Raw genomic sequence first — 25,360 nt, 5'->3', positions numbered from 1 at the left:
GTTCAATGCTTAGTTGCGAATTTGTTTTGTCTTTTAAAATAAAAAAATAATTAAATGAAATGAACATGTCATCCAAATGGATCTTGGAAGGAAATACGAACACTTGGTGAACTTGCGTTGCATATTCGAATATCAAATATTTTAATACACATTATGAGTATGTCATTTACTAAATCAAGCATTTTAAAATTGAAATTAAGTATTTCAAAAAGTTCAATGCTTAGTTGTTAATTATTTTTTAAAATAAAAAAATATTTTAATTCAATGTATATGTGATCCAAATACATCGGAAATGGTGAGTGAAAATAGAAGATGGCTAACAAAAAAATGGATTTATATAATTTTTTATTAAGTAAAAAAGGTAAAAAGGTAAAAATACATGTAAAAACTAAGTTTGTCTTTTGTCATGTATTAAAATACAAAAAAAAACTTATGTGTACTGAATCTTAAAAAAATCATTGGCAGGTGTATTTTTCTACAAATTACCCTTATTATAATCATTGATACATAAATAAAAAAATGTAATGAAGTGATTTGAAATAAATATAAGTTAACAATATCCAAACAAGAGCTATGCATAATGAACTTGAGCAATTTCTTGCATTCTCGGATAAGATGTTAATTTTGGAGATCATTTATTTAGTCTTTAATTTCAAAGAAAAAATAATGAAGACGAGAAATTCATCTTTTAAAAATGGTGCATGTGCTACGAATAGAAAAAACAAAAACAAAACATGTCAGAGAACAAAAGAAGTTTAAATTAAGAAATTTATTACAGAATGATTTCCCCGAAAACATTACAAAATCAAGGTTTAGGTTGATAAATTTATAGGAAAGATTGAATCAAAATTTTTTATACATCACCTGGAAAAAATTAATTAGAATACACAATTTGAGGGTCAGGCTTAATGCAACCAAAACTTTCTTAACCCATTTGGTTTAAAAAATAATACACACTAGTAAATACAATCGTGCTATTTTTGGCTCGCCCTTCCAAATAGCTATTCAGGAAACTTCCGAGTGTAAAATAAGGAACTATACTTCAGAATGCATAACCCGCAATACAGTTGGGGAACCACAGGCGGCGAGTGGGCGTTGAACTACGATTCCTACCAAAGATGAAATCTATTACCTTGAGACTTTTAGTTGATGAGAGGGCTTAGTCCATCACCTTCCCATCCCAGCTTGAGCATGTGATCTACGACCTTCAAGCTTAACTACAAGCAACGGAGACAATTTATTTTTCTTTTAGAAAAATAGTAGACAGAATACAAGTACTAGTCAAAGAGTAGGGCAACATCCCCGAACTTTCAGTGCATTAAAAACTCCAAGCTCAATATTTTCATCCCTCAAAATAAGCTTCATAAACTAACTGATATTTTTTCCTTTCATGTTTCGACACATTCGAGAAATTGTAAGAATTCAGTTTATCGCTTTCTTCCCAGGTATTTTCTGGGTAGATGAACGGAACCAAAAGATCGACGTGGATAATGATTTGTAATGTAATTATTTTCACTGCCATAGAAAGGAGTCAGTGGAACGCACTTCATTTCTTTCCTAACACAAAGAAAGCAAAAAGAGGCTAGTACAATTAACTTCAGGTATTTTCATAGTAGAGAATATGTGATTCCATGATCAAATTTAAATTTATAACTAACTAAAAAATTTAAAAAAGAATGGAACTTACAGCAGGATCTGTATATATTATCAACTGTTTATCATCTGTTGACACCAAAAGGTTTGTGTTATCCTCGTTCAAAGCAAAGGTAGTAATATATTGCCCTTCTGCTAGTTTCATCACATGAAAGACCTGCGGGTAGAGGATTCTTAATAGTAAGACAAAATAACATAAATGAATATTACAGAAGCCAAATCGTTCTCAAAACAGTACATGTGCTTGAAGCGAACATAAATACAAATCATAAAAGTATCTATTTTATAAACTCACACCACTTTTACCCCACCTTTAGAGTGTAGAGATCGAAGAAGCAAATAGAAGGAAATGGCACATCAACTCTATCGCCTACACCACTTGATTCTTTCGCTTTCATAAGCTGGCTGTAATCAGTGCCTCCATCATAATCCAAAGATGGGTTTATTCCAACCAAAGCACTATGTCCATCAACAGAAACCTCTATGCAACTAACGCTTGACAGGAGCGGAAGTTGCTTTTTAGCAATCAGAGTTCCATTAGGAGTAAAGGTTCTGAGCGTACAAAGATATCTATTCCAAGCAATTATGATTCCGTCGGAAGATATGCAGACAGAATGTGCTTCCACACCAACTAGTCGTCTAACCAACCGGCCTCGTCTTATCGAATGAATCAAGAGATCTGATGATTTGGAGCACGAAGCTACAATTCCAAGGTCAGAACTGACACTGCAGCATGTTATTTCCCCTAGATGACCCCTGAGGACATGGATGGGACCCTGAATACGGTGCCCCCTATTATTTTCTGCAATGTTGTTTGCAGCCGCACGAACGCCAGGGGATTTGGGTGTGCCTGGATTAGTGGAAGGCTCTTGTGATGTACTAGAATGGGAACTGGATGCTCGATGTATTCTCCAGAGTAGAACTGTTGCATCCCGAGATCCAGTGACAAGATAGTTGCTATCAGAAGATATATCTAGGCAAGTCACGGGAGCGCAATGCCCTTTGGCTATTTCAATAGTTTTTGCTCCATCAGCTGATATCAACCTCACACTGTTATCTACATGCCCCCCTAAAATAAAAGATCAATATTGTAAAGTCAATAAAAACTAATGACAAATCAAAAATCATTTTCCAATCAGTTAGAACCTAAAGTAGCTGTGAGAAATCTACATAAAAATTTGTATATGAACAAGACAAGACAACAAACAAAAGTGAAATACTGTGCAAAGCAACTTCTTATCACACAAAGCATAGTTTTCTAGGGTCCAGACCACCAATAATTAATATGAACAAGACAAGACAACCAAAAAAGTGAAATACTGTGCAAAGCAACTTCTTATCACACAAAGCAACTTCTTATCACACAAAGCATAGTCACTCATGGAAATAACGAGGAAAGAGTAGTTTTTTCAGCAACAGCTCAATTGTGATTTTTTTAAACCAGCTAAAGGTGGTCACTTATTTAGCCCGTCTAAGTGAATGAGAAAAGTGGAGATTCTAATCAATTTATATTTGATCACCTAATGATGTCAGAATCAAAAGAACCAGCCGCTAGTGAACTGCAACAAGCATAGCTTACAGTTTGAAAGATGGATTAACTCTTATTATCACGATCCTGGTATAATTGTTGATGGGATGATTTTGAAGAAGGCATGTCATCTTATATGCATTCCACTAATAACTGAACCACATGGAATCTTTTAATTTCTCATTCCTGAACGAGTCACTCTCAAGCACAGACTGACAGACCATTGAATCTTCTAGTTATATTGGTATCCCCACTACCTATCTGAATCACCCTATCAATGATACTTAATTTCAGCCCAATAAAATAGAGAATGGAAGGAGAGTAGCAATCTCTGAAATTCCATTTCACAAGTTAAAAGCCACCTGAAAAATATATCTTACATGACATAGTAAGTTAAATAAGCAATAGCCTCTGCTTACTTCTGATACATTGGACAGAGAGAATAACTAAGTTTATTACACAATTCATATGACTTTGACTTGGAAAAAAGGGCGTCAGATTTAAAATTAAATTGGAAAGCATGTATACTCACCAGTGAGAATTTCTCCGTCACAGGTGATTGAAACTATTTCTGAGCTTTGGATCCCAGAAGTTGGAAAAGCCAGTGCTTGTGAGAAATGGCACTCTTCTGATCCACATGATGTTGGCCCTTTGAACATTCGCATAAAAGCTCCACCACCAGCAACCCCACCAGGCCTTCCATGGTGAAAAAGGAAAGGCGTCCCATGGCCATCAGGTGTGTTGGGCTGCCACTTGTGTTGTGCTATATGTGCAGCTGGCGCACTTCTATCAACAACTATAAGAGAGTCGGACGAAGCGTGAATGGCAGAAGCAGGCAGATTGCAGCGTTCGGGATAGGGAACAACATATGGCTTAACATCTCTAGGATTCCGGAAAATGGTCTGTAACACAAGCAGATATCATAATGCCTTTACAGCATGTTTCAAACTAATCCAATTCTATACGGATTAAAAACAGTTCTCACTCAAATTAGTACATATATAACTTTCATAAGTTGTAGATGACTTTAATGTTGCATAGAAGTTAAACCCACCTGTCAATAATTCTTATTATTAGCATGAGAAGGCATCTGAGAGCAAGCAGCTCAGAGAGTAGAACTATAGAAAAAGTGCTGATATCTGACAACTAAGGAAAACTTGAAGGCCTACCAATTTATGGAGCTAAATAAAAAACAGAAACCACTTGGTTGTAAACATTATAAAGATTTATAGGCATTAAAAGTCTGGCATCCTACTCTAAATGTAAGTTCCCTAAAAGAAAATTAAATGCATTCCATAAATTCTGTTAAAATGCACCTGAACAGTTGAGGTAAAATTCTCATACTCGATAGATACATGAAATTACAAATCCACAATTCAAAAGAAAGAAACAAGCTTGAGATGCTGATTCAGAAGAACTCGACTCCAACAAAAATGATAAGAATGGGAGTATTGAATATGAAACCCTTCTATTTCTCAAGAAAAATAGTGGAAATTGATCATGTAACCGACCATAGGTCTTTAGTTGATCCACGAGAGGAAGTATCATCAAACTAATAAAAGATGCCAAGATGTTGAATTGGTGGTACACATTCAACATCCTTAATTCACATTTCTGACAATTTTATCCACATTTCCACAGCAGTTGAATCCAAACCACAGCCCTACATACAGTGTAGAACAAAAAAAGTGCTGGCAATATGGTAGATGCAGGAGAGGGAGTGGGAGGTCTTAGTTTAGATCCATTCCCATGTACATTTGTCGTTTTCAATAGTGGCCTTTGATTTAAGAAAGAAAACAAAAGACTAAATTGACAAGAAAAAGTGAAACATAAAGAAAAAGAAAATACCTGCATGTGAAGGGCATCTGCCAGTGCCATCCTTTTCACATGAGGTACAGTCAGAAGCTGTGACGGGGTTTGACCAAAGTAAGCAATCTGATCTTGGGTGGAACGCTGTTGTACCTTTTACAAATTTTGGAATATATAAATAAATGCAATCCAGATGGCATTCAAAAGTAAAACTAAAGCAACAAAATTAAACAGAAAGCATACTTACTGGATCAGATATTTTATCAATATCTACAGCTCCTTCATACGTGATATAAAAGAAGACATTATTAGCTTGGATAGCTTCTTTTCCGCGTTGCTTATACCTAAATTTTTAGAATTGTTGAAACCAGATTCAGAAATTGTACACATTAACATTCATCTATTTACAATAGAAGGAACACATACTTAAATCTACAGTAAGAAAATATCTCACCCAAATATAAGATCGATCCATTCATGCAAATGAGCCGAGACATGCTCACTCTCAAGTGCCATCCGATGTTTATGGATAAAATCAACTGGGTTTTCTGCCCACGGAGGAAGCCGGACCGAACCTTAAATGTGGGGACAAAATAAAACTATCAAAGACCTATACAGGAATCAGTTTCTGATATAGTAGATAGCGAGCAAGCAATTTAAATGCATACCCAGCGTTTCTCCAAGCTGTGTCGTACCAAAGTCGATTGAGTTTTCGTTGGTTAGGACTTCTGGAAGATAGAATAGCTCGGGAACCTAAAATCAGGAAAATAAATAACTCGATACCAAATTCGAAGAGCCATATGCTCAAATACATTCTGCAAGATGTGAATCTCAGTTGCAAGGAAAAATAAAGAGAGAGCAAAATGACATCATACCAGTTCCTTTACATCACTCATGTCTTCCAGAACTCCAACCCAAGTTGCATTTATGTCTGAAAACATTCTATCAGCATGATCAAACTTGCCACCTTGAAGTTGAATAGATAGAGTAGTAAAAGGTTCTACTCTTGTGAGGTAATATAGCACCTGAAACATAAAACAGAGAAGGTAGCCAAAATATTTATACTCGAAGTTGCACTTAAATCATCCAGATATACAGAAATACAATCAATGAGACTGCTAACGTCAAATGCCATAATTTGAGTGCTCCTCTTTGTGGCAACCTCAAGCGATCATACCACTAGTGACCAACTATATGGTTTAATCATTTTCCAATAAAGTCAACGCTTCGATAGCATATCATAAATTAGTCCTGCAAGCTAGCCATAATGGCGTTCAGGAATCCGGAATAAAATGATTCAACCAATATAGCATCATTCTTAAATAATTCTTGTGTTATAGTTTAGCACGCATGAGTATAAAGAGGTAAAAGGAAAACTCTGAAAGCTGTTTCTGGTCAGACCATACTATTCCACACAGAGAAAGATAATGGCTTTACTTTCTGAAGTTACGAATGTCTTTTTGTCTGAGGTTATATCTCATGACAGAACCCTGAATGGTAAAACAAAAATAACTGTTGTAGTCACTAAAACATTGCTCAAGGAAATAGACATAGAAAATTGTAATTAGCTACCTAGAAATTGGGTATAAGCTTGCAAACCAGGTTATTTACGCGAAGATGAAATATACTGATGCAACAAACTATAGATACTTTTTTTAAAGTAGAATAATTTTATTAATCAAGTCAAAAAAGGAAATGGGTGGGACTAGACAAAGACCTCTGGAAAACACGCCATAAATGGATAGAAGCTACAGAAGAACAATAGATTTCTACAGAAAATTGTAGCAATTAATGGTAAAAGAGGCTTATGCAGTCATTATATTGTGAGAACCTACTGTTCCAGCTGTGGAGTAGTGTGATCCATAGTGGAATTTTGGAATGAGAGGATCATCAAAACTAGAGTATCTCTCTTGGAATTTCTGTAGTCTCTCCTCATTCAGGGCACCAACAGGCTGCAAATATATACAAAAGAATTAGAAGACAAAAAGAAACATGGAGTAATTGAAGGAAATTGTACTATACACAACCTTTGACAGATCTCGATAAGAAGAAGGATTTGAAAGATCCAAACTAGGTGAGCTATAATCAGAAAGGACCCAGGGGAATACGGGATACTGCACATATGGATGGAATTAAGCATTAAAATTAATCCAAGAATACGTCTCTATCAAATTAGAGAATAGCATTTCCCAGCAGACACTACCTGTGTAATGTCATTATAACTACGCCCAGCCAATGTATTGAGCTGCATTAGATATTCAAAGTTGCTGAGCTGCAAACAAACATACCATTTAGCATCTTATTGATGTAAATCACGAAGTTAAAGTCGAAGAAATAGACCAAATAAATTTGGAACGAGTTAATTTATAACATACCTCCCACCTAGCCCAACGTTCCATAAGTTGAGTTCGCTTTAAAAGTTGTTCAGGTCTCTTGAGCACAGGAGAAAAGAATACTAGTTTAGAAATACTACAAAATATAACTAAAATCAATTATCAAAACATTCACATCCAGGTGTCCATTCAATGCCATGTTTGTGGGAACAGTATGTACCATTGCAACTAAATATAAAATATACGTATGCATAATCTCAGTAAGGAACACAGAATAGTTTTGTGAAATCCAAAAGAAGAGGGTGGTTCCCGATCAGAGGAGCACAGTGACTTCTGTTATAAAAGAGGGCAGCAAGGCATGACAAGGTCAATACCTGAGTTGCAAGGTAGATATTGTTCAGATAAGGAGGACGGGCTTGAACAATAGCTCGATAGGCATTCTGTCGGCCCTCGGTGCTCTGCAAATGAAAACCCGATAGACTAAGATTATTAGAAGTAAAATTAAAAAATCTTTGCAATCACAGAAAATCTGAAGGTTCTTACGCCAAAATCAAAAAAGTAGTTTGACCGATCAATCATGAATAACTCCAGAGCACTTCTTCTCAAAAGATATCTGCAGAAATAGAAATTAAAAAATTCATGTATAACGGTGAAAAAAATATGCTTATCCGCCCCATTTTAAGCAATTGTGGATTCAAACCAACATGCTCATGAATAGGTGAATATAAGAAAAACAATAGCATTGGACAAGGATGTTTTAGGAGAGAAGTAATTTTTCCAAGACATTACTTCCGCTCTTAAACATGCTGTGACTATAGCAGCCAGGAATTTTCTCGTAGTTCGCCTTTTCATAGGCAATCCTTCTACAATGAATCGATATCATTGACAGGCATAAAAAGATATTAGTCTAGCACTTGCTCAAGAAGATGTTAAGAGAGTCTTAGCCTATTAGACGATGTCTGAAATGGGTTTGTATGATGTTAGCTTTGGGAATGGATCTTATTTAAGTGCTTTATTTATTTGATTACTAATGCTTATTCCAAAGCATTGTAGAGAAATTCTCACACTTAACTTGTGATGCTATGCTCTTGACGTTCATGGACATCAGTGGGTGTTTTGGTGGAGGATAAAAAATTCAACAAGACATATTAGGTAAGAAATTGCCCATTCTTTTATTGTCTAAGCATTTCTGTTTCCACTTCACGTCCCAGAATTATAAAAGTATGAAACATCTGTGGTAAGTAACATCCACACAAGCAAGAAAACATCAGGTTTGAGAAAAGGTATAAGCTGGCCAACGGAATGAGCAGGAGAAATGGTAATCTTCGATCAGGACAACAAGTATCCTCTTGTTTCAGATTCTGTGGACACCAAACTTACTTAAAGCCTAAAAAGGAGAAAAAATACAAGGGTAAAAGAGTAAGAGGGAAAAAATTACATAGATCACAAAAATAGGACAACTGGTGTGGGTAATAACAGATCCCATTCTACTTTTTCTAATAATGCTAGATAAAAACTGAGAAAGGGCTTAGAGGTCAAAGTGGTGTGTCAATGATATCACCTTCTGCTATATACTTGGTGAAGTGACGATATCAACCAGCTTTGATCCTTTTCTTGAACCTCATTCAAACCTTTGCAGTTCAACACATCGTCCCTAGCACCGTTATCCATGTGATCAACCAAAAAGTTAATTCTTCTACTTGTTATCTGTCAAAACACACCAGTTTCACAAATTCATCATTACCTTGACATAAAAGGTTATCACAGATATCCTGAACTTATTCATCGATAAATACAAAAATCTTCTGTGTAGGATCAAACAGTTGAAGAGGAAACTCAGGTTTTAACAAATCATTGACCTAATGCAATGAGCAGCCAATAGATTAAAAACTAGGAATTCCTACATATCCATGACCAACAATCAAATCACAAATTTTGGAAACAAAAAATCAATGCCCGTACCAAGAAAAATAGGACTCGTAGCCGAAAGATGAATGGGTTAAAGACAAAAGGCACCTATTATGTTATTCTCTTGTTGCCAGGTCCCTTTTCTCAAAATTCTTAGTGTGTGTTTTGATTGATTGGTTTGAAATAAAAGAACTTCAAACATATAACTTAAATCCATTATCGACTGTTTGGAAACCCATGGAATTTTATGGATTTCAAATTCCTTCATACCATTTTAAGCTTGTGTCATAATCATTCTAATGGATTCTTGAATCCCCACAAAAATTAAGGTATGTAGAACTTACTTGAAAAGTTCCTGTTAGGACTTTTAGAGCGCGGACCATTGAAGACGGAAGCTCAAGAACAATTCTTTCGTCATGCTCACTAGGAACATAACCAGGAGCAACAGCTGATGAGACTGGTGCCGAGTCTAGGTCATTAGTCACTGGAGGGTCTCTAGATTCTGTAAACATTGTCAACGGCTGCTCGCCCGATCCAGTCGCCTTCTGAAATTCACCATTTCGACTACCATCCAAATAGAAAGCATCATGCTCATCCTCCTCATTTCCTATCTCAGTTGAGATGGCTTCTGCAGCTAAGACAGAGGCTTTGGATGGACTTGCAACTTTATGTGTTTCGTGCTTCTGATCGATATGGTCTTCGTAGTTCGCAGCAGCACCAGAATGATCTGATCCCTGGTAGTTCCTTCGTAAAATTCTCCTCATCCTTGAAGAACTTTCCATGGAATCTAGCTTCCAGAAAACCTAATATTCTCCCAGGCTAACAGTTAGAAATAGTTGATTCAGAAATCTTGATACAGATAAATTCTAGTAACAAGAAACCTACATGCTGGGTACTGCACAAATCATCACTGAAAGGCCCAAAAAGACATTTAATCTCTATCAAACAATGAATCAGCTTGCGCCATTCACGTATGCCAGTGTATGTGCGATGCTTAGCTATCATATCAACTTGTGACCTCCTGTCCACCTAAAAGCACAAACAAAGGTTTGAAGTGTATGCTTTCTGTAACTTTAAGATACTGATGCCTTCAATAAAAGAATGCAATACCTCAGATCTTTGCATGTTTCTAGCTAAAGCTAAACTTCCTACAAGGACAGCAATATATTTATAGGAAAGGGCATTTAAATCCTTGGCATATACAGATTTTGAATCAACGGATTGCAAACATTCTGCCCAGGCAGTTCCCATTGCTTCTGAAACACTCCATCTCTTTACACGGTCCATATCAGTTCTAGACCGCCGTTGTGCTGATGTGGCCATTGCCACGGCACTAAGACCTCGTCCTGAACCAATCTTTGCATTACGCTCAAGGTCTCTTGCAGCTACCAATGCAGCTGCTTTTGCGGCAGCCTTGTCCTTTGGAACAACTGAAAATTTGTTTGGTGTCTCCAAAGGCTTTTGAAAGCTTGAAAATGTGTGCAATCTTGTTGTTTTTCGCTCAAGCAACGATGAGTCGCGTCGAAGCTGTGTGGCAGTCGGAGGAGCATTGTTTTCACTTCCAGCAGCACCAGCAGCAATCATGGCTAAAGCCATAGCAGCAGGAGGTGATGCGAAAGATGCAGCCCAGCTAGGAGATATCATAGCAAGTGAAGCCTAAGAAGTATCAACATAAGTCTTATTTATGGCACAGTAAGAATCGCAAGATTTATCAGAACATAAATAGGAGAAACATTCAAAGGAGATAGAACATGCGGTGTGGTTGATTCTTGAAATAGCATACTAATATATTAATACAAGGCATATGGACACAAAATTTGCCTCCAATATAGTACTATCTTTTCAAACCATGGGGCCATGCTAGGATAAAAAGAGTTGGGTCAAAACTTTGATATTCTAAAACTGAAATGCATCTGTAAATAGAAAAGATGGGTTCATTGAAAGGATTTGGACTCAAGTGGCTTAGCTTCAAGAGAGACCATTACTATAGCTAAGCTGAAGAAGATATTTATCGTAACCATCCAGATAAGCATGTAAAAAATCTATGTTGAGATGCAGATGAGAAGGTGTAGAAACACCAAGTTCGTGATATAAATAAATGACTGCACTTAATGGAGCCAAAATGTCCTCAACCAAATGATTTTAGTGTAATCTATTCAATGTGAGCCAAAATATTTGGCTAAGAACGTTGAAAAATGTTCTGGAACATGGTGGTTCATTTGGGATCAGTAAGTTTTATTTGTTTGGACAGAAGAAGCTGACTTCATTTCTCACATAAACTACTATACGACAAAATATGGATAAAATAACTGTGTTCAAAGGAAATTGGATCGGTAACCTCAACAGGTAAAGCATCTGCAGCCAAGGCACGGTCATCAACAACAAGGGGATTTATACCATCTGCAGTCGCAAGTTCATGAATTCCAGCCAAAAGTGGCCGCCACCTTCTTAGAACAGCAACAAATGGAGGCAAAATGGCCTCCAAGTAATGCTTGCGCAGAGGATTTCGGTCCTTCCCAATAGCATGCCACACCTGCAACATTAATAAAATAGAGCATAAGTAGTTATAATAGTGGTTGTTCTTGAAACCAATATAGGTTCATACATAATAGGAGAGTAAGGTGAGTTGAGCTAACTAACAAACCCAATAAGCAGGCATGTTTCAAGCTCAATCGAGTGTAAGATTTTTTAAGCATAGACTCCATTTATTCATGAGCTCGCAAGCGCGAAACTAATTTTAAATATTTTTAAAAGAAATGAATATTTTTATTTTATATATAATATTATATTATCATTGAATTAATTTTAGTCAGAAGCTCGTGAACAGTTATAAGCTCAATCTCGCATGTCAAACTTGTTATTCAAACATATTTGTTAATTAATTTTGTAAATCCAATTTAAAACTCATAAGTTGAGCTCAAGGCTCAATTTTTTTTAGAGTTGAGTTCAAACTCAAGCTTGATTTATTTACACTCGAATCCATAATTCAGGACCAATACAGCACAAAGGAATATATAATTCTGCTAATGGCAACAGAAGCAACCTAACAATAGTACAAATCTAACCTCGGAATATAAAACACATGATGCAACCAAGACTCGCTGCCTCTTTGACTCAGAAATTGGCATGTTCAGGACAGGGGACAATACACTGTACATTGAAACCTGAGTCAGTTTCTTAGTGTAAATACACAAAGAAAAGCTTAAAACAATTTTCCCAGTTGAGTGGAGCACTATCACATTTGTTACTCATGGGACAGTAATCATCCTTCTCATAAAGCTTTAGTCCAGGTAAGATGAAGTGCATTGCGAAGTATATGAAACGATGATTCAGAAAGATACAAAGAAGATAATTGACATGGAATCTGAAAACATGCTATCAAATCAACAAAAGTTCCTCATGTGAGATCAGATGGGAAGTGAACATCAAAATGTTTGGCAGGTCCCATGCATGCGAAACAAAGATTTTGGTGAAGAAAACAGTATAACCATCAGAGGGGGGAAGTGAACATCAAGATGTTTGGCAGGTCCCATGCATGCGAAGCTAAGATTTTGGTGAAGAAAACAGGTATAACCATCAGCAAATCAAAAAATATGAATAAATTTCATTGCCACAGCTGGTTTGTGTTGACATAAATAATAAATCTCTCACATGAATGTATCAATGGTTACAAAATGGGAAGTAAAATAATATATTCAAGTTGATTGGAATGGGTAACAAAGATAATACCTCCAAAGCAGTGAAGATCGTGGTTTTCTAGTTGATAATCTACAATTTGTGTCAAAAGAAGTAAAGTTGCTAGTTTGACGACCAAAACCCTTCGGAGACCTGTCTGCCACCGTTAAATGCCTCATGAGCACATGGTCTTCACCAGTATCATCCTCCCTCAGTGAGACAAGCACCATCCGAAGCATACATAGGAATGGTTGGTCACTATCTAATAGCTGATAAAGCACTGACATTCCTCCCATCCCAGTACCAGATCCTCCACCAATACCAAGACCCCCACCGAGTCCAGAATCATCTAATAGCAAAGCTTGAAGCATGGTAACTGACTTGTTTATCAATGGAAGTTCAATCCAGTTTCCATCACCGTCCTTCTCCAAAGCAGATTTCCAAGAATCCCATCCACTGCCACCTCCACCACACTCTGAGTTCTTCGAAGGAAGACCAACACCATACCATAATTGACTTCTATATTTCCATCCTTCTGCCAAATCCATAAAACAACTTCCATATGACACAAATGCACATGAAACTGATTCATAAGGTTCTGCAGCCGCTGCAGCAGCAAGTCGTTCCATAACTGTGGTAGAAATTTGTCCATTAGCATCAGCCATTGAAGCAAGAACCTACTCAAACCAAGATAAATTCAGTTCTAAAGTGAAGATGATTGTGTGTCGAAATTGAAATGAAGAGACAACTTTATGCCATAAAATTTTATTATCTTTTAGAACCAATACTGTGGCAGATGACATAAAACACATAAGATACAGTTATCAAAATGAATAGCAGACATACTGCAATAGAAAATGACATGAGATCACATGTGCAAACAATAGCATGGTGAAAAACATTCATCAAACTTGGGTATAACATTTGATAAAGTAATCTTTTCACTTCAGGCTGACATCAGATGATAAGAAACAAGAATATATGAAATATGCTCAAGGAAAAAAAACAGACATAAAGGAAGAAGCAAGGAAATAAAAAAGCCAGTAGCAAGTGCATATGGATCAGTTATTTCATCGTGGACAAGATATGGATATTGTGTCATAATCATATAGCAGCAAACATACATCAAGAGAGAGGCCCCCAGCATCATTAGATGAAGAATTACGATTAGACACGGGATCTAGAGTTTCTCCATTCACTGTACTTGAAGCCTGGTTGCCCACAGGAATAACAGTTGAAAGTGTGGACGCGGATGTAGTCGGAAAACATGAAGCACAATAAAGTTTGCTTTGCAACCGTAAATGATCTTCAACAAGCATCAAAATCACAATTGCATTCTCAACCAAAGCCACAGAAAGTTGAGCAGCATTCTCTGCTTCCATCCTAGCATTTTTAGGTGACAACCCCTCAGCTGCCACTCCAGCAGCTGCAGCAGCAATAACTTGAGTCTGCAGCAATAAAGGGGCTACGACGTTGACATCATAGTATAATAAGAAGAAATATATGTATATTTTTAAAACCATAAAAGAGAACCCCCCCCAAAAAAAAAAAAAAAAAAAAAAAAAAAAAAAAAACCAAGTAAAGAATGTGAAAGCTAAGAAAGAAGAGCACGGTTAAGAACAGATATCAAAGACACTGTGTCAATGGTGAACAGAAACAGACAATAATGTACAGTATTCCAAAAGTCATATGAATATAAGCTTCAATAGAGATGGTTTCTTTGTTTCTAAGAGGCATATGAATATCAGCTTCGATAAATGCTGAGAATTATAGCCTATCTTACTGCCAAGGGAGGGGGAGAAGGTGAAGTTCTTTTGTTCAAGAAGGGAAGAAGAGACGTAGACATGGAAGACATAGAAGATGCTTCACTTGAGGGGCAAATATAACGAGCTAGGTCATCACCCACAAGGTTACATTGGAAAGTACGTTTGAAAGTTTATGTTCATTTTCAAAAATATACCACTGATACTTAAAAATGTAGTTTACTAGGGTACTGAGGAGTTAGGGCTTAGGGCATTAAGAGCTATACATATATTCCAAATTTAGAAATGCACGAGGACATTTTAAAATTGTCTCCACCTCTAGACAGTTCGCTGCAAATTTCCTAAAGAGTACACATATATTATTCGATAAATTGCTACCAAGTCCTGGATTAATCAGGAGAGTGAAACTCCATCACCATGTTTCCGAATAAAATACGGGTAGAAAATTTACAGCTATTTAAAATGGTAAGACTGGAACTGGATGTTATGTGCCATCACAGGGAGAGAAAGAAAGACATTTTGTTATCATAGTGTCACACCTAAATTCCAGTGGGTCAATAAGGAGAAATAAATATGTATCCTACATAAACAAATAGAAAAAGAACTTGCCATAAAAGAGATTTACAGATCACCTGATCCTGCAATTCCCTAGCAGCAAAGTCTAGCAAGCTACCCAAAAGCCTCCTTTTGAAAATTGGCAATGATTCTTCCCGTCTAAGAAACATGTGTTACTATAAGCTGCAATAATATTGGAAAAGAAACCAAAAGAGAGAGAGAGAGAGAGAAGCATGGCCTATCAGAGCGTCAAAGTTCGCTTTGAACTGCAGAAGTTAAGCATATTTGATTGAATTTTATTCAGAATATTTGAAGAACAAGTATTTGAACCAACCTGTTAATACATTCCTGATTCCTCAATTACCATGAATTTTCTAAAAAAGCTAAACATGATTCAAGTCATTGTGAAGTGCAAATTCCAGAAAAGGAGTGCTGAAATATTCTATCATAAAATGCAAAAACCCCAATATTTATTTCCTATCCTATAAAACTTTAGAGTGCAAGTGTCAAGTCTTAAGTTGCATTACCTAATCCTTAGATCACCAGTGCTACAACCGCCCACCATAGACAGCCATTCTGCACAATGAATTGTAGCTTCAATATCCTGTCACAACAATGACAAAATAGATAAGGACACTTGGAAATTTAAGATACAGAAGGAAAAAAAACTAAAATTTGGTTAAAAAAACTACAATTTCAACCAAAACAGAAACGAAGAGTAGAAATTGTTATAGACAATCCAACTGCAGAGAGTTTGGGTCAGCAAATCCAAAATGCAGGATTTCTTTTCAATTCTTGATAACAATTTTCGTCACCAATTTCTTATTTTTGTTCCACATATTCATATCCCCAGAAAATCCACCACAAGCAGGGGTATCTGCAAATGGAGAATCCCTGCTGCAATTTCTTATGACAAAGCACCACAAGTAGGGGTTGATAGGTGTGGATGGGGATGATTAAAGACTAGAAGAATGCACTTGAAATAAAGAATTGAAATTGGAGAAAAAATTATGCGAAATAATAAATTATAAAAACATTGCCTTCCACGGTATATTTCAATACCAATTCATTTTATTCTCTATCACTCAAAATTCTATTAAAACAAATTCTTCAGCCTTTTTTATCGTCTAACAAAAGTTGGCAGCAAGGGTGACAATAAATATAAAACAAAAAGAAAAGGCAAAGAACATAAACCTTCCATCCATCCTTTTGGCGCATTGAGTGTTCCAACATAATAATCAAGAAGTTGTGAATAAAGTCTTCTACATCTTTCAACTCAGATGGATTTGTATTTTTACTTGAGCCGTTCTGCATGATAGGAGGTGAAAAGTACAAGGAAATTATAAAATTGACAAAGATGTCTCAATAATGTAATCATGTGAAGCACTAAAGAGGCTTGATGAATACACCTCGTGATTGGATATGAGAATCTCCAAAATCCACTCGGGCCATTCATCCATTTTTGTCAGGTTACTTCTATTTTCTGGATGACCGCAAGACAATATCAACAGATCCTGAAATCAAAAAGAAAGTATAAAAATTCAAAGGAGATGTTTGCAATATGTCGCTCAGACAAAGATATACTGGAATGTTGTTGTTCCGTCATGAACATTAAAAAATGAGTAAAGCAAATTTCCTCCAAAATTGCAGAGTCAAGCAAAAATCGATTATTACAAACAGTGGGAGAGTATATGAGGAGAACATTAGAGCGCTAACATGGTTACTCTTCTGTAACACAAATTAAAATTAGTGACAATGCTGGAATGGAGCTTCATTTGATGATGATGTGAGCAGAAGGTTTTTTATCCTTTATGTGAAAACCGGATTTTTTTTTTCTTAAGCATTATAAATCATTAATTTCAAGGAAAGTAGAATATTGACTTCTTGGGATTAGATGGAAAAGTATATTGTAAATCTTTGTATTGGGAAGTTTTATAGATTGAATGTTTTATAGCAAGTCAATGATATCTACACCTTGCATATAATTTTCGAAATTTAGGGGATTATATTACAAAGATGGGAAGGAAATATACTAGACCTAGGAGACTAAGGCATAAATATTGTCTATTCTCGAAAATCTCCTCAAATTAGAAAATATTAAGGTGGGGAAACTAGGATTTAAATCTCACGAAATTGGAAGATAAATCAGCAACAATGGCAAGGAAATTTGAGTCAAATAATGTGAGATTTATGCCAATCTTGAGCATGATTTTGTGCCTTAATTAACCCCCTCTCCCTCACCTATAAATACCCCATCACCTCTACCATTATTCACACCCTACAAAAATCGAAAATTCCCCTTGCTGGAATCTCGAAAATTTCAGCATCCTCTAGCCGAAACTCTGCCCGAATATCGTCCCAACATTAGCCTAAAAATCGAAGCCGAAGCGCCGTCCGACCGAAGAACGAGGAGCGACCCAATCCCCGAAGTTGTGCACCACGTTTTAGCATCATTATATACGGTAAGTGGACTTATTTTTAAACTTTAAAATTTCGGATTCGGGTAAGCATGTTTTCGATTTTTACAAGAAAAATAAATAGTCGAGTACAATCTCCTTTCTACTCTTTTCGTGTAATTGTCATACGATTTCAAAAGCACTGTGAGGAGTCGACTGTATACGGGAGGGAATCCCAACCACGACGTACCCTTACGCGGTGGGGGACATAACCGCTATACGGCCTCGCCCCCTTAGAGGAGTAAAAATTAGGGACTGACGTCAGTAAACCGTAGAAAGTAGATGAGTCGCAGTGCTGGGTCAAAGTTTATGCATGTGTTATGAAGTACGTATGAACTCATGATTTATGATTCGAAATTTATGCATGTTGTATTTATTGTGCTCGATTTTCCCCCACTTGCTGAGTGACGACCATATCACTCACCCCTTACTCTACTCTCCCCAGATAAATCAGAAAAGAAAATCGAAGAGGATGAGCAAGACCAGTTTTGGGGCTAATAATAAGATGATTCAAGAAGTTTATTTTAGTTTTGGCTTAGTAAGTGGTAAAAGCTTCCGCATATTTTTATCATTTTAAGAATCTACGTTGTAAAGACAATCTTTTGATTGATTATGAGTAATAAACTGGTTTTTGGTTTATATTGTACTACGAGGCTTGTTGTTTTCAATTGTGTGGTTGTAAAACAATGCCGGTATCGGCTAACCCCGGTCTCGGGGCGTGACACTTTACATACTTGCGGATATCTTGTCCACCTTTTTGTAAACTTTATCCTATTTTATCATATATAAAATATCGTTTCTTATAAAAAAATTAATAATTATAATAAATAAGTAAGTAAAAAAGTAAATAACAAATACATGCCAGGAAAATATCATATCATTTGAGTGTGCTACAAACTAAGTACCTGCAATGCTCGACTTTGAAATGCTGTTGATGCATATGGAAGTGAACGGAGAAGAACCAACAAAAGTTGAAAGTGCTCAAAGCGATGACCTGAATCATGGAAGTTTAGTCCATCATCGTTTGAAGATGCATTTATCTGAAATCATTAAAAAAAAGGCATCTCAGAAACTCAAATTAAGCATGGACTTGAATGTACAAGCTTTTCCAAAAAGTGGGACATCTTTCAGTTTGAAGAATTTAATACTCTCTATTCGATAGGTCCTTGAACATTTCATTCAGAAGAATTCAGATTCAATGTAATGTTATAAACTAGGAAATCATACTGCAAAACAGACGATAAATTATTTCCATTACTTTTATTTGCAGTGACATTGTCCAATACACACTGATTGACCAATGGTTGCACCAACTAATTAATGGGTCGTCACAGTTATACCATTAAATGGAATTGATCAAAGAGCACTTTATTCTGATTGAGGCCCGTTTCTAAAAGAGATGGAAAGTTAACCAAAATATGGACAGAAAATACTGCAAGAATCTTCGGATTCTAAATTTGACCTATAATAAAACCTACTGCACCATCTCAATCCTGCGAATCTTACATTAGAAACCATGTAGCATACTTAGAAGTAAAAGCAAAAATGAGTTAACAGAGGCATGTTTCCACTACTTCTACGGATATAGAACACACAGAGAAAAGGACAGTGTCTCGCCAAACTAATTCTGTTCATCGGACCCAGACCAAAGAGGAAAGACAAACAGATTTGACCAAGGCCCGCAGTTGTCCACCATATGTCAAAAAGAAAAGCAGTCAATTTATTTCACATGCAAAAATGTCATTGCAGCAGCAAGTCATATATTAAAACGGCATACCGAAGCAGCCAATAATGCTGTGTAAACACGGTTAGTCATAAGACGATGTGGAGCCGCCTGGAAAGCCTTTTGAAGACCAAAAAGAAGGAGAGAAACCTTATCATCAAACATGGTACCTCCTCCCTCAAGTAAACCAACAATGTTTTTTGAGACATTTGGGGGAGCAGGCGCATCAAATTTCAAATGTCCTGCTATCACCAAAGCTCCTATGAGGTTGATTATTCCTACAACTATACCATCACTTTTGTCAACATTATACACATTATTCCTCGCATTTTCAGCGCTTATTGAAAAACTTATACCACCCAAGTTTTTAGTGAAAGGATTCTCGGAGATAGATGACATCCTTTCAATATTGGATAGCGTAGGACCACTAAAACCCTCGAGTTCAGAAGCATTTTCATGTAAAATTGAATCTTTTTGCTCCATGTATCTTCTATAACCATGCTCACTATTTTCAGAAATTCCCTCCCTTATATCTGTATCTGTTTTGGAGGATGACAATGCCTCCCCCTGCTTGTTTGAATACTCTGCAGTAGCATGATCTCCAGCTTTTGCTTCACGCTGCAGCAGGACAAGAAGTGTTTCAATGCCACCAAATGATATAAAGGCCTCAGCAAAAGTTTGAGCCCTGGAAGTATTTGGCTGAACCACCAACCTGTACATCAGATGCAGCACCCTGGCAACCTGGAATGAGGGAACTAGCCGATTATGCCACAGGAGATAACCAGACAGGATTAAAGCACTTTAGGGTGAAAAAACTTAACACTGAATTATTGTTGGGTATATAGATGATGACAGAACTTAATTATCCAAAACTTGAAATGCGTAGAAGTGAAAGGGCACCTTTGTCCAAAAATTGGGATAGATATCAGGGTTGAGACCCATAAAAATCCCTCTAACAAGCAATTGACATCAACTAACTGTTAACAATTTTATTTCCTAAAAAGAATTGAGTAAGAGAATACTCTAGTGACAACCAAAAAATGAAGCTTTAATTTCCTAACAAGGTATGGCCTTCTGGAGAATAAAATTAGAAGTCAACAACTCAAATTACCTTGCCATCTCGAATTGGTTCATGTTCGTTCCTAAATAAGTTGCAATGTACAACTACCAACGCGATTGTATCATTGAAAAGAAAAGGTATCATCAATCAACTATCTCAGATACCCTTCAAAGAAAACATATCTTGCTATGCCAGGAATCCTTCAAGCTAGATATCAAAACTATGTATTCTCTCAATAGGATGATAATCAAATTTTTCATCCCAAAATATGGGCATGTGGACCTGTAGCAGCCCACAAATCATCAAACAGATAGAATAATTGTTGAATAAAGTAATTTCCGTCGAATGGTTTCAACTCTTGGGTTCCTTGGCAGTTTTCACTGATAGTAGAGGAGGGTAAGCATAGTTGGGGTGATAGTTGATGAAAAATGAATGTTAATTCAAATATGTTTTTCTCCAGTGAGAAAGGGAGTACATTTGTTTCCCTATGAACACTGTGAGGCATGCTGACATTGAAATTGGATAATGAAAGCAAGTAACAGGAATAAAATTCATCCAGGATGCCTTCATGTTTAATTTGAGCATAAGAAGCCAACATAGGTATACTTTTAGTACACAAGAACCCCGTAAGTATTACACAGAAATTTACTCAAATCTGGGGCTTTTTGTTCGAAATGATAACAAAAATAAAGCTAGTTGAACTTGAGATGAATATAAATTTATTCTGACAATCAAGAAAATACTATGCAAAATAACTATAGAAGACCCCAGAGCCACCGAATCGATCAAGGAAAGAAATATTCGATTACTATTGATATTTACCTGATTCGGTTGTGGACAGTCGACCATGAAACCCAGTAAACAACGGACATCTTCTGCAGCCAAGGATGGAGGAGCAGCCACAACTAAAAGTTCAACAACCACTAGAAGTTCATCAACTAAAGCATTCACTTCACCAACAAGCCGAGTATCCTCGTTCATAGAAAATGTGTTAACAGAATCGCTTTCGCGAACAGTCCAATAGCATCGCCTGCAACCATCTAGGAGCATCTGAATAGCATTAGCATCTCGCATCACAGAAGCATCGGTGAAAACCATATCAGCAAGTGAAGACAAAAGCTTCTTTTGCAGTCCATAGCTGCATAAACTCCAAATTTTCAGATCAAGTAGCAGGTTACTAAAAAGCTGGACTTCGAGCATATGGTTGAACTTCTGAGATTGACATAAAGAGACAATAGCAGCAACGAGTTCCTCATCACTAACTCCATCATGCTTGGCAACATCGATAGAAGATAAAGTTTGCAATAAGTAATTTAATATTCTCGCCAATATTTCAGGGCCTCTTCGGAGACATAACTCTTCATTGTTTCCTGGGTGCCTGATCGCCAAAGACATTATTCGGAATATAGGAGCAGCAAGAGCAGTTGTTGCTAATGACAGAGAAACGTCACTTTGCTGCGGTTCAAGGCTATTCTCATGCACACTGCTCACCGCAAATGGAAGCAAGGATATGGGACCTCCATGAGCCAAGGCCCACAGAGATTCTGTAGGTCGCATTCTTGTAGCAACATGCACTTGACCAAGAACCTCCGCAGGCCTTCGAAGCATGCCTGAAATGCATCAAACCACTACTTGTCTAAGAGAGGATCTGTAGTGCAGTCTTCGCTTAATGCAGAAAAATAAGCAAGAATGTATCCAGCAAAACTAGATTGTTCAGTTTATTTAGTGCATGCATAAATCAAATATAATATGTTGATAGAGGACTTTAACCCATCAGAACTCTACAGCATTCCAGAGAGAGTTAACATGACTAGAAGAATACCAATTCTTTACAGGAAAATTTTAAATAATTTGAGAGCAGGGCAAGTAGTTGATTAAAGGAAAGAAATATGTTAAAATAGAATCAAGTGTGTGCCCCCAGAAGAGTGGGGAAGTGAACCTTCTAGAATTATTTTACTTGTGTTGATTTCATATTTTCCACAAATCAGAGGAAAAAATAAGACTCCCAATAATCAAACGGAAATAGTTATTTTATTATATTTACTCAAAAATTGGAATTCTTGATACCTGCAGCACCATAAGGAGAAGCATCTGGACAGTAACGCCCACTAAGCAAATTAGGATGATAGAGAAGATGAATGGAGCCAGCAATTTCAGCATCAAGAAGAGCACTGTCCCGAGCAACATTTTGGACATGGTCATTTGTTGCCAGCCATGGAGATCCAGCACCGCTACCAAAAGAAGGCAGTGCATCCCCTCCTCTATACGCCAGCCGTGCGATCTTTTCTGGCCCAATGGGTTCCGTGAAAATATATACAGGCCCCATTTCAGCAAATAAAGGGCATTGGCGTCGACGACGTTGTAAACCAGCCATAGTTGGTGGAGGATTAGTCCCAATACAGCAAAATGCAAGTGGTTTAGAAATTCTTGGGAAATCGAAAGACCGACTTTCATATAAGGAACCATCTATGTACAATCTCATTTCACTTTCAGACTTTCCAAGAAGCCCCTGCTTGCATGTATGTTCCAGGCCAACAAAGTACCAACACTGTGGCTTGAATGCATAAGTAAAATGCAGAGACGCTTTCCTCCCCTTCCCACTTCCACATTCAACAACCAGAAATTGTGCATGAAAATATGCTTCCATCCCTTGATTATCAGCGGATAAGAAACTGAACAACCGAGGCATGTGAGCTGTTCCTTCCCCAGCTAGTGCGCTGGCAGCTGCAGCAGCTGACATAGGAGAGGATTTTCCTGAAGTGGCAGCAGCAGCCATTGCAATTGCAGCAGCAGTAGTTGCTGTGCTTATATTATCTGCAAAAGACTCAATATAGATCCAAGTGGCAAATGCATATCCATTAGTAAAAGGCCATTTACTCTCACCTGGCCCTAGCAAGCCAGAGCTTTCACCATCAAACTCAAAAGTGCTCGCTGGACCCCTGGCCTCTTTTCCACTCATGGCCTTCTCTAAAGAACGCAATAAGCAAGCAGCCCACACCGTGGTGAGTGTTTTTGTAATGACATGTAGCCACTTATGCAGATCACTTGGACTAAGAGAATGTCCAGCTAAGTATTGAATGCAGTAGCATAGAGGAGTTCCGTCCCATTTCATTTTCTCTGCCGAACCAACATCCTGCACAAAAATCCTCTCAGCTGATTGAAGTAGGACTCCCAATAATCCAGCAACAGAGCACATCGCTCTGTTCCTAGTGCAAGCACGCAAAATAGCAAGTAGTCCTCTCACCATCCGAGTCCTAGGAGACATGAGACCCTGGAAATCCCCAGTGTCTGGGAGCCATGGAATTAGCCCACCAGCCACAATCGCAGCCCTAGAGTTCAGCATCACACTGGGTGGATTATCATCTTCATCCTCTTCAAAAGACTCAACACCTCCCATTGTGGCTAGAAGTGAATCAACAACCAAATAAGAAATAGCGACAGCCTCATCGTCACCTCCAAAACTCTCAACACCACTCACCACGTTCTTTAGCTTTTCCAAGCTTTCTGGTTTCCCCATTATAGCAGAATCTACTAAATGCAAAAGCTCTGGAGACACATTAGGCACGGCCTGTTTAGGCTTTGGCTTTTGAGGCGATTTCACCGGAGAGTATCCAAAATCCCCATGAAAATTTACAGCAGAATCAAGACTAGCAGAAGGTGATGCCTCCATGTCAAAATCTGAATCTCTGTCCGGCCCAGGGATAGAAAAAAAATTATTATTACGAACCTCTGCACCTTGAGGTGAATCAATTTTGGATGATCGAGCATGTTCAAAAGAAAATTCAAATACATTATCGCTTCCAGTAGATGAATGTCTCAAGTTACTAGGACTCGTAGACTGATTCACATCCTCTTCATTTTTTACAGAATCTTTTAGCGAAACGTGCTCAAAAAAATTATCATCTACCACATCAGCTCCTTCTAAGACTACATCACTGCCCACATCGTCCGATTTATCACTATATGTTTCTGTGTCTGCAGCATGAGAAATTCCAATAATATTATCCCAATCAGTGCCTTCTTTTTGCGTTTTGTAGTTCTTCAAGTCAATTTCTTCATCGACTCTCGCTCCTCCTTTCTCCATTTCGATCTACAACAATCTTTATATCTTACGAATTCTTCATTTGAAATTTTTACAAAGTAATTTTACCTGAATGTATGAATAAAGACGTACAGTTAATCATACAAGAAAAGAAAAAGGTAGTCATTGACAAATTACTGAGATATAGGAAATGTGCCCATATCAAATAATCAACAAGGAAAACCAATGATTGGCAATAAAAACAAGGATCTGCAGCAAACACATTTCTAACTAAAATGCTATGCCTTCACGGGTCCAGCAATTTAATAGCTGGGTTCAAGTATGGCAAGTTCAAGCTCAAATTTCAAAAGATTTATCCAACTGAAACCAAATGCAACCATCTTGGGGAAGCAAAAAGATTCTCCTCGCGTTTTCAAGAAGTACGACGCAAAACAACATTACTAACGGTCAAAATCAGCACTGAGAACGAACAAAAACTGATAGACGTCTGGCAGAAGACAATACTAAAGTTTACTGATACTTCGTCACAGACCTAAAAACATCTTATACACCGCACTGCTGGTCCACAACAAATTAAAATATGGATCATCTTCTGCCACAGTGTGGATCAAAAGATTTGAAATTAATTTTAAAAATCCGCAAAGATGCGAACATGGGCATGATTGCAATGGGGTAAAAGAACGTCATTGATTGTATCTTACCTTGCAAGAGAAGATCTGATCAGCGATTAGTGAGGTTGAATATGGAGTTGCGAAATAAATTGGAAAAATAATAATGCTCGGAGAAAATTGAAAATAATGGAAAATTGAAAGATGGGGGAAATGAAATGGGAAAATTTGTAAAATTTGGGAAATA

At 37.2% G+C, this 25,360-nt stretch overlaps 1 protein-coding gene across 1 annotated transcript; it reads right to left on the bottom strand.

The window, feature by feature from the left end:
- Positions 1–735: 735 nt before the first annotated feature.
- Positions 736–25,360, bottom strand: LOC142553094 (BEACH domain-containing protein C2-like). Its single transcript, XM_075663096.1, has 32 exons — positions 25,207–25,360; positions 22,531–24,613; positions 21,286–22,073; positions 19,458–20,144; positions 18,586–18,720; positions 16,634–16,738; positions 16,419–16,532; positions 15,752–15,828; positions 15,302–15,383; positions 14,031–14,354; positions 12,961–13,583; positions 12,297–12,381; positions 11,570–11,764; positions 10,342–10,887; positions 10,117–10,260; positions 9,576–10,034; positions 8,885–9,030; positions 7,867–7,936; positions 7,698–7,781; positions 7,366–7,422; positions 7,194–7,262; positions 7,018–7,104; positions 6,826–6,942; positions 5,866–6,015; positions 5,659–5,743; positions 5,445–5,565; positions 5,238–5,334; positions 5,030–5,143; positions 3,714–4,083; positions 1,965–2,722; positions 1,688–1,810; positions 736–1,217 (listed from the first exon to the last, which is right to left on the bottom strand). The coding sequence occupies exons 2-32, from the start codon at positions 24,545–24,547 to the stop codon at positions 1,143–1,145; spliced, it is 8,904 nt and encodes a 2,967-aa protein (XP_075519211.1). The 5' UTR covers positions 24,548–24,613; positions 25,207–25,360; the 3' UTR covers positions 736–1,142.

Source organism: Primulina tabacum, chromosome 8 (genome assembly GCF_025594145.1).
Source record: "Primulina tabacum isolate GXHZ01 chromosome 8, ASM2559414v2, whole genome shotgun sequence".
NCBI classification, from domain to species: Eukaryota; Viridiplantae; Streptophyta; class Magnoliopsida; order Lamiales; family Gesneriaceae; genus Primulina; species Primulina tabacum.
Note: the sequence above shows the minus strand (reverse complement) of the source record. Positions and strands in the feature narration are given on the sequence as shown.

Bases quoted from the DNA above. Each gene is read 5' to 3' on its own strand.
- LOC142553094 (XM_075663096.1), bottom strand. From the start codon at position 24,547: ATGGAGAAAGGAGGAGCGAGAGTCGATGAAGAAATTGACTTGAAGAAC. The intron at 16,739-18,585 runs GTACTTAGTTTG...TTTTGATTTCAG, and splicing joins TTCAAAGTCGAGCATTGCAG to GATCTGTTGATATTGTCTTG. The intron at 16,533-16,633 runs GTGTATTCATCA...CCTATCATGCAG, and splicing joins TTCTCATATCCAATCACGAG to AACGGCTCAAGTAAAAATAC.